At 35.6% G+C, this 10,307-nt stretch overlaps 1 protein-coding gene and 1 long non-coding RNA gene across 2 annotated transcripts; one reads left to right on the forward strand and one right to left on the reverse strand.

Annotated features, from left to right (window-relative positions):
• Positions 1-3,156: 3,156 nt before the first annotated feature.
• LOC137722656 (jasmonate-induced oxygenase 1) lies at positions 3,157-6,010 on the reverse strand. The gene is made up of 3 exons (XM_068461707.2): positions 5,686-6,010; positions 5,061-5,599; positions 3,157-3,867 (listed from the first exon to the last, which is right to left on the reverse strand). The coding sequence occupies exons 2-3, from the start codon at positions 5,564-5,566 to the stop codon at positions 3,285-3,287; spliced, it is 1,089 nt and encodes a 362-aa protein (XP_068317808.1). The 5' UTR covers positions 5,567-5,599; positions 5,686-6,010; the 3' UTR covers positions 3,157-3,284.
• A 565-nt stretch (positions 6,011-6,575) lies between these two features.
• LOC148697577 (uncharacterized) lies at positions 6,576-8,501 on the forward strand. Its single transcript, XR_015961249.1, has 4 exons — positions 6,576-6,701; positions 6,797-6,941; positions 7,408-7,473; positions 8,261-8,501. It is a non-coding gene; the product is annotated as an uncharacterized LOC148697577 (long non-coding RNA).
• Positions 8,502-10,307: the final 1,806 nt, after the last annotated feature.

Raw genomic sequence — 10,307 nt, forward strand, 5'->3', positions numbered from 1 at the left:
AAACAAGAAAGTGAGACAAAAATATATGTTGAGATGCACATTAATTGAAGAAGCAGAAGTCAGGAAAGCCAATATAGTTCGAAAAGCAAAGTAGCATGAACCGCCAAATGAGGGGAATCATACCATACCAACGTTGGAGAAGACAATTCCATGTTAGTAAAATTGTTTGCAACAACGTTTCCTTTGCGATATATGTGAGAGAAGTAGAAAGTCATCTTCCAATTGCGGTCCAAACAAATAGACCATTGCGCATGAAGAGTCTAAAGAGGATTAAAAAATAGTCGATTGGAGAGCAAAAATAACACAAGAAGAGTCATTTTTTCAACTAAAGACAACGCCAACCTTTCTAATATGCAAACTCTATACCAATAATAATTGCTGAAAATTCTGCTAAGAAAGAAATTGCAATGACCAATCCCTAGATCGTAGCACACCAGCCTCAACTCTTAGTCTTAAGTCTTAACCCTATATATGTGTGTATTATTTTGTATCTTTTACTATCAACGGTTTGGTTCAGTTAACTCAGTTTGTAAAAATCAAAATCACATACTAAATTGATTCTTCTTGTTTAATCGAGTTTATAAACTGAATTGACCCAAAAAAAAAAAAAATCAAATCAACCCAAACAATTTGATTTGGTTGGTTTTTCAATTTGTTACCGATCCCTAATTTATTTCATACTCAATATTTCTCTTCCTAATTTCAGACTTCCTCATATTCATGTAGAGATGTCATTAGGATAGCCCCATCTTGTTAATGCATTCATGGTGGACTCCACTCAAAGAAGGAAGAAATGAATATAATCATAATCCAAGAAAACCTACTTCTAGAATGCAAAGAGTGTGTCGACTAGTCAATATATAAACGTATAGAGGAAATATCTTTACTCTATTAGTAAGTGTAAACTTGAACATCATCTTTCCTACTTCTAAATATACAATGCATGATCCTTAATGGGAACGAGTGCGTTTCCCATTGTGTATAACTTTGTTGGCCAACACCTGCATGCCTGTAATGATCGATGAGTGGATGGTCAATGATGGTGCCTTTGAAAGTGGGATATTTAGTGAGCGAGTCAAAACCCCTTTTGTAAAAATCAAACTTCACAATTTAACATAAAATAAACGTGCATGAAACAGTTGCACTCTCTCTTACGTTTGGATTTCTTTTAGCATTGTCTTGTCAATGCTTTTGTGCTTGCTTACACTTCATTTTCTCTCTTACTTTCAGCCTTCTTTGAGAATTGTCTTGTTAATGTTTGTACTTTACACTTCATTTACAATCACACTAATTTTGATCTTATCTTTATTTAAATTTCCTTAAGTCCTATTTCGATTCTTCATCCTACCATTATTATATGTTCACTCGATATTGGAGTATTTATAGACTCATTGCAAATTTGTCAGGAGAAAATTGGAGCAATGACCATTGATTTTGGCTTTATTGAAGTTTTTATCTATAAACTAAAAATCTTTGGCTACCGATCTTCTAAATTTGTCACAATGTGAAGCCATGATCTTTTTTATTAGCACTGATAGAACTTTCATCCAAAATAAGTGTTTAAATGGCCAAGTAAGAAACAATAAAGTTTGATGGAATTACCCAAAAAATCATTGCTTGACATTATTACAATTTAAAGATTAAATAACCACATAATTTTAGAAGGATGCTTAAGAAATTGAGTTGTGGGTTTGAATTGTTAATAATAAAATATTTAAAATTTGTTAAAATATAAAGTGTTGATAGTAATGAAAAATTAAACTGTTCACTAGCTAGTATAACAAAATTTTAGAACTTCTGTTAGAGATACTCTTATGTATTGATCAAGACTCTAATTTTGTCTTTTTCCTTAAAGGTGTTGTTTGACATTATCCAATGTGCAAATGCATGGCCACTTTTTAAAGTGGAGTCCACCTAAAACCCACATTTACAGTTCTACAATCAGTGCGTACGGAACTAAAACTCCACAACTAAGCCTTGGCACCAAAGGCATGCAGACACATCTTCATTGAACATTTCATATATAATGATATCTTGTCTGTTTCAAGTATACAAGTATATTATAGGGGCCGACTGATCGAGTTCAAACAACATGAAACTTATGCTTATTTTATCAAAAGAATTGGACCACTATACGAATTACCAAGTCTTCGGACTCGTGAGTTTGAGTCGGCAAAGAGAGAACGTACACTTAATTAGGTATATTGAAGAGAAAGGGTAATCGTCGTCCTTTCAACTAATATTGCAAATAACTACAAATAGAAATAAGTGATTTGCAATGGGATATTTCCACATCATGCATAATTTTTATTAATTTTGTACCTTAACTCGTTGCAGAACTTGAAGTGAGGCCGGTGTCATATGATCTCGCATGAAAAATACTAATTTCAGGACCGATAGCATACAATAACAGTCAACTCAAATTTAATCTGTTAAAAAATTCGGTAGTATTCACTCAAAGAAGATACATATTTTTGGATTTTAAATATTGCATTGTCCAATCTTCATTAAAATAAGTTCACTATAGGAAAACAGAGGCCTCCATGACCAAATTCTATGCAACGCCTAAAAATATGGATATGAGAATCATTTCAATTTTTAGCATTCTTTGTGTTTACTAACACATGGAATCGTAAAAATGTGAGTTTCTCCTTAAAATCCGTAATTAGATACCAAAAAGCAAGAATTAGATCCACAATGGAGGTGAAGGGGACTTGAACGACTTAGGGATTAGATTTTCTGTTTTTGAGTGATGAAATTCCTGATCAGTTGGGAAAAGTAGTTCAAAGCATAAGTAAGATCTTTGAGGGTGATTAGGATTTAGAAGAAAGGAAAACACCACTACTTAGAGAGAGTTCCAGCTGTGGAAGAAGGTGTGGTTTTGTTAATCCATTCTTGTACTGATCAACTTCCGACCTGTCAATTATATTTTAATTTGGACATTTTTTGGCGAGTCAGGCCATTCCCGCGCCGACTTTAACCAGACCGGATTTGTGCCAGATTCATGCCGGAGTAGCTGATTGTGCATCTCTAGTGAGAAGCTAATGCTTGAGGGAAGTATAACATTAATAAATATGCACATAACATAAGGTGAATTTACAAATATCACATTGAAAGTCTAGTACTTGACTTATCCCATGCAATAGTTCCACGTAATTCTTTGGAAAATATAGAATAGCTTTATTAATTGGTGAAGTCTATAACAAATTACAAGATTATTCCAGTGCACCAACACCACCATTTATAATATGTTGTGTTCTAATAAAAGAACATGGAAACTAATACTATTCATAGGACTTTAAAGATTCAACTTGCGCCTTTCCACAAGGCCCCTTCATCCTAATATAAAGCCGATACTCATCAAATGTCATAGGCGAGTAAAGGGCAGGGCGATCATTTGTGACAAGAGCTTTGGCAGGTTCAATCATCAAATCACTTTTTGGGTTGTAAAACAAGGCCAGTGAAACTCTGTCTTCAACTGAATTCACAATCACTCTATGTTCTACACTTTTGTAAATTGCATTGCTCAGCACCTGAGTTTGATCTCCGATGTTCACGATGAAGGCATTAGGAACAGGCTTCACAGTCACCCAATTTTCACCTTTACGAACTTGAAGTCCAGCAACATTTTCATCAGGTAAGAGAAGGGTCAGGCCACCTGGGTCAGAGTGTTCTGAGAGACCAAGGGTTAGATCTGGTTGAGGGCATTTTGGGTAGAAATTGACCCGTAAACATGCCCCAACATTCTCTTCTCCTCCGAAAGCATCGAGAAGTTGGTCTTCCCCAAGGCCAAGGTTTAGAGACAACACCTTCATCAGAATCCCACACAGTTTAATTGTTTCTTCGCTGTATTCTTCAATCAATTTCCTACAACAGAAGCTAAATATTATAGCCTGGAGTGGATTTACAAATATCACATTCAAAGTTAAATTAGTAATTTGACTAGTCACATGCAATTTTCCTAGTAATTCTCTAAAAAGTACAAAATACTTCTATTAATTGGCGAAGTCTATGGCAAATTACATTACTAATTATTTTAGTACAACAACAATCACATACTTATTACACACACACACACATATATATATATATATATATATATTTGCAAATATTTAGATTGTTTAAGTTTTTTAGCATACGTTTATGAATTTATAAAGAATGCAAAGGTTAGTAGTGTATACGCATGTGTCATCATTAGTTAGAATCAATCGATACGTATTTTCCTTATTTCATGTGTACCAAATAAGGATTCTTATAAATCAAAAAAGGTAATTTGCGTGTTGTAGTTCGAACCATGTGCTTAGGTATGACCTTCATGGAAAAGGCGAAAATGCCACAAGGTAATACCATAGATATGCTTTGTGGAAAATTTGCCTCACGACTTTAGTCAGTTCATTTTAGTAAGGATTTTTTTATTTTTTTTTATTTTTTTATTTTTATAAGTTAGTGGGGAAATTTTAGTGGATGCATGACTAAAAGACTCAGATCACTAGGTGAGAAATATCGGCATGCCCAAAGTTTGGAAATATGAAGTTATGTATCTAATAAAACCAAAATTTTCTTTTTACATTATTTTTCATATTCAACATCAAATATTTGGTAAGATATTGATATCAAATATATAGATATGTTCACATAAGAGATTTACCACATTTTGAGAAAAAAGTTTGATCAATTTCTGTTTATATATATAGTAACATGTTACGTTTGATTAATGGTTACACAAAAAGAGTTGTGCTATACACAATTTATAAACCTAATAAAAAGAAAGCACAACTTACATGTTAATTCATACATGCTTAATAATACAAAAATAAATAATAAGTCGTCACGACTAATGAGACTTTTACACACAAAAAGAATACTCTTAACAAAACAAGCCCATACAAGGCTTCTTTCACAGTATCTGATAACATAATTTACGTGTCTAAAAAGCCACCTAACAAGCAAAACAGACCGATTCTATTTAGGCATTATATAATTAGAAAAAGAAAAGTCATAACAGGCACGTTTTCAATGATGAAATACTTTCATGTCAGAAAATGAAAAATGAAAAGTACCTGCATGAAGTTGGGAGAGCTGGCCATCTGTTGTGGTTTCTGATCTGAGGAGGCATGTAATGAAGAAAGTAATAATCACTCCAATCCAGAATAGCCCCCTTCTCAACTCCCAGCCGACTTCCGTACCCTTCGTACGTACTCGGCTTGTTGGAGTACTCCTGCTTCACCTCCAGAGGCAGGCTGAAGAACTCGCGCCATGTGTCCCTCGCCCGCTTCATCAGCTCGTGGCTCACCCCGTGGTTTACCACCTGAAAAAAACCCCACTCCCTGCAGGCGCTCGAGATTGAACGCATCGTTGCCTCGCGGAGGCACCGGTTGTCGCTCAAAAGGTTTTGGAGGTCAATGATCGGGATGTTGACGTCAGCATCACGGTGGTTGTTGGTGTTTGGCGGTGATGGTCGTTTGGATGGTGGTTTGATGTAGAGATCGGGGATAGCGGTTATGCCGCTTTCTGCTAAGGACTGGACTCTCACGATAGGCTCAGGCCAAGACTGCAAGCAACTCATTGTGGTTATGCTTCTAGTCAGATAAGTTTAAATCTGCAATGCAAGAGTGAGACTGTAAGAGGAGGAGACGGGAGGTTTATATAAAGTAGTTGAAGGAGGGTGAGGGTGGGGGAACTAGCCATGGTTTCGGCGCCGTGAGCAACTTGATTTTCTCATCACCATAATTTTAAAAGAAAATAATACTTATGAATAATTTGATATGCATATCAATTAAAAATAAAATTTCAAACAAAAATACAATTAAGAGGAGAAGAAAAAGGAGAAGAAAAGGAGAGAAATCAAATTAAAGCTGCTTGGAGGGTCCATTTCTTATGTGCTTGAACCCGAAACCATACTTTCACTTTTGAGAATTGGCAGCTAGCAAGACAGCATGTCCTAGCTTGGGCTGGCTGACATGGCCTGCCTACACTGCATGACTACTTGTGGCTGAGCTTGTGTCGCTCCATCTGCCTTTTATCTTTGTGTACCACTATGATTGAAATATATCACAATACATTTATTGATTTGTGCTGAGATGTCTTTTTCCAATTAAAAAAAAAGGGAGAAAACTTGATATAAAATAATATTAAAAATATTCTATTTTATTAAAATAGGTCCCATTTTTTTAGTTTATTATTTTATTATCAATAATTATTTTTTTAATGATATAATTTACTATAGGATTTAAATCTCTTCCTAATTATTATTTTTAATTATTTCTTGTTATTTCTTTTTCTTCTTCTTCCTCCTCTTCTAAACACCATTCATATAGGTAATTTCTTCTTCTTCTTCTTCCTTTTTGATAATCAACTTGTACACATATTAATGTGTCTTACTTGTAAGTATATTATTGTGACAGCCCGTTCCGAAAATTTTAAAACGTACGCGTGAAAAGATGATTTTGCCCCTAGTGTGATTTTTACGTTGTGTGGTTGTTTTGAGCTTGGTGTGGCTGGTTTTGCACCACACATTTTTCCCACACCTTCCCTTCACCCTTTCCCCTATCCTTGCACCCATCCCGTGCCATTTCCCTTTCCATTTTCTATCCCATGTGTACGGACACACTCCAAAACCACCCAAATCTTCACAGATCGAAGAAACAAAGTACATATCCATGCTTGTGAGGTCCATTGGAGTCTAACCATACCCATTTCAGGTAAGGATACCTTCGTTTTCACGTCGAACTCGGGATACCCGATTTTTGGTACTGTTCATGCACACGTAAATTCTTATGTTTTTGGGAATTTCAAGCTTGTAGGAAGCTTGGTGAGGTCCTTAGGAGGCTCGGGGTGGTTCGTTTGAAGGTTTTGGACGTCGGGATCACGAGTTTCGAGGTTGGCCGGAGTTGGGGGTATTTTCCAGGCGAGATTTTTGTGGATTTTAGCACTTGAAAGTGGTATTATTTTGTTCCTCTCGTTGTAATCTTCATTTTGGTACCAATTTTGTGAAATTTGGTTGAAAAACGAAGAAGATAGGACGATTTGAAATTTTCCCGATTTTCCGGCGCCGGAGCCTCGCCGGAGAAGACGACGAAATATTCCGTCATTTTGGACGGAATATTCCTAACGCCGTTGACGGAATCCGTTAAAGTTAACGGAATATTCCTGACGGCGTTAATTGACGCCGTCAGCGTGCCAGGCACGTGCCTGCGCGTGGCCGGGCCGTGTGGCCGTACCTTGGCCGGCACGTGGGGGCGCGTGCGACGGTGAAAAATTATTTTAAAAATATGGAGATATTCCTGAGGTTGAGTAGATCACGTTGGTGTATTCATACACCCCATTTGAGCATGGTATGAGAAGTTATTTCTTAAGTTTGGTTATGTGCTTTAAAATTAACGTTTTTAATAGTTGTTTCGCATATAGGTGAATCCTATCCCGAGGACGAGCGTGGTCACTCTAGGCAGGGGGTTACGACCCTTCCACTTACCAGTGAGTGGGCTTTTGGTTTTCCGTATATACCTATATACTTATACTTTTCCCAGAAATTTATTTAGAATGTTTATTCGTTATATGCCATGCCTATAGCTTTGCCGTTATTTGTGCATTGTTAATTGTTTATATATATGTATGTTTGGTGCTGCGGACGCACAGGTAAGTGCCAGGTGAGTTGTGATTCATGTTTACTTTCAGTAGTGATTTGAGATGCATAGAGAGCTCATAACCTGCACCCCCGATGTTAGTGCTCCCGCCCAGAGTTGGGCACAGTCCTTCACGTGATGTTCACCTCCCGCACCACACGCTCAGCTTGGATCCAAGTTAGGTGCACAGTCCTGTCGTACATACCACTTTAGGTGGTTCCGACTCGTAGGTGACCCGTGATTATTCGCACAGCCTTCACGTGATCGTAGCACTTGAGCGTATATATATGTTACACCCAGGCCTGTCGTACAGACCACTTTAGGTGGTTCCGACTCGTGTGCAGGTCTAGTTAGTGAGATGGAGATTTGAGCTCTAGATTTAGTCGTACAGGTCACGTTCGGTGACTCCGGCTGACAGATTATATGATACTGATGTGATATTACCTGAGCACTTGCATTTTACTTTGAGGTTTTGGCATAGCATATTCTTGAGCATGATATATATATATATATATATATACACTCTATTTTCTGGGAAGTATACAGGTTTTACAGCGATGGGTTAGAACTTATTTATTAAATGGTTTTCGAAAAGCTTTGTTTTTGCCCACTCACGCTTTTGTTTTGCGCCCCTCCAGGTTCTAGTTGGCTAGCACGTTTGGTGGTTTCCCTTAGGATTTCCCCAGCATATCTGACAGACGATCACCAGTGTAGGACCACCTTCGGGTGTACTTTTGTTGCGTCGTTTTCTCCTGGACTGCATTAGGCTTTTATGCTCTGAACTTAACGTCGCACTTATGCTTGCACTCGTTGTTCTTACTTTATGTAAGACTAGTTTTTATTTATTCGTACTATTTATATTATTATTTTATTAGCTTCCGCACTGTGCACATGGTTACGTCACTTCCACGTGACAGCCAGCATGCCCTGATCTCGATCGGGGTGTGTCAATTATATTTTTGTACCTTTTAGTTAGATTTCATATCTCGTTTATAGGTATATTATCCATTTAGTTATTTGTTTCTTGAATTAGGTATGTTCTGCAAGTGGGTTTATATATATTAGTATATTAATTTTTATTTTGTCAAACGATAAATTTTGTTACTAGATGATTAGTCACCAACGGAATTAGAACCCATGCCATCATGTAACGACTCAACTCCTTTCCACCATTGTAATAAAGGGCCACTTGCTAATTTTTTTTTGTTAAAATATAATAAGTAGATTAATTTTTTTTAATAAGTAGATTAAAAATAAAGTAATTTTCAAATATTCAAAATTCAAAAATACAAACAAAAAGATGCATGAAATTAGAGGATTTTAATTATCTCTAATATTAAAAAATGTAAAAAAAATATAAAAGTGAAGAAAAGGTAATACTAGACTTAATCTAATAGCATGTTGATTTTTTTGACCCATATCTAAATGCCTCTAAAAAAATTATAACTACACTATATCTTGAATCTGAACTATGATTAAGATTAGGTCTTACTGAAATCGGATTTCCTTTGCGTGTCATATGCGCTTAGACTTTACTTTACCCCTTTTTATTTGTGGTCCAATATTTGTTCTCGTCTTTACACAGTTCTGTTTAATCTTCTATGTTGTTCTTGTTGATTTCTTCAATTTAATGGCTGGATATAAATGAATGTAAAAAAAAAAAAAAAAAAAAGAAGAGACGTGTAATTATCATTTCCCTCTGCAAATTCTACATTTCTTTCTTTCCTCTGTGTTCAACTAGTTAGTTGAATAGTTTAATTGATATGTGCATGCACATTATCCATTAAGTTGTATATGCAATTTACCACTTGAATAACGCAATATGAATGAACATGGGTTGAGTTGTAAACTAAACGATTAACCTATGTAAAAATTTCGTTTATTATTGTGCTTTGTAGTTGATGAGACTATTTTTTATGAAAGTTGATACCTCTGTAAAATCTTTTGTTTATTATTGTGCTTTATTAAGTTGTTTAGGTCCACTCTAAAATCTAAATCATCGAACCAAATCGCAAGGTTCCAACTGATGTATTAGTAATATTTTATGTTTAGGTTAATTCAAAACCTCATTTATCTCTAACTATAAGATAGTCTCATCTTCTCTCTGTCGCACCTTTCTTGGCTAAATTTGAAAGTAATTTTTCAGAATTATTGTTCTTTACTTACATTTCCTTATTCTTTCTTTTACTTCTCAACTACTTGTATTCTACTAGCTGATCTTAGCTAATATCAAATGAATATCCTCCATATATTGATAAATACTAGTTTGTGGACCAATATGGTGCCCTAGATAAAAAAAGTAGACAAGGCATGTAGTTATCCAAATTCCTTTTCCTTTTTCCTTCCTCTCACATTGCTAAGATATATATATATATATATATATATATATATATATATATATATATATATAATTTTTTATATCTCCCATTAACTTTTTGTATAATATATTATCTATGTAATTCTAAAGTATATATACATAAACAAAGGCGGACTGACTTAGGGGGAAGCAAGGTCGGCTGACCCTCTGAACTCTCGTGAATCTTCATGGATGATTTGGGTATTGCTCTTTTGAAGGTTGGAGTTGCCCTTCATATATGGCCTCCAATTGCTTGATAAAATGCATTAGAGAGGTGCTGCCTCTTTATAGTCTAGCCTTAACATAATTTATCTTTGGTGTATTTGTTG

Source organism: Pyrus communis, chromosome 4 (genome assembly GCF_041283825.1).
Source record: "Pyrus communis isolate YQ-2024b chromosome 4, ASM4128382v1, whole genome shotgun sequence".
NCBI lineage: Eukaryota > Viridiplantae > Streptophyta > Magnoliopsida > Rosales > Rosaceae > Pyrus > Pyrus communis.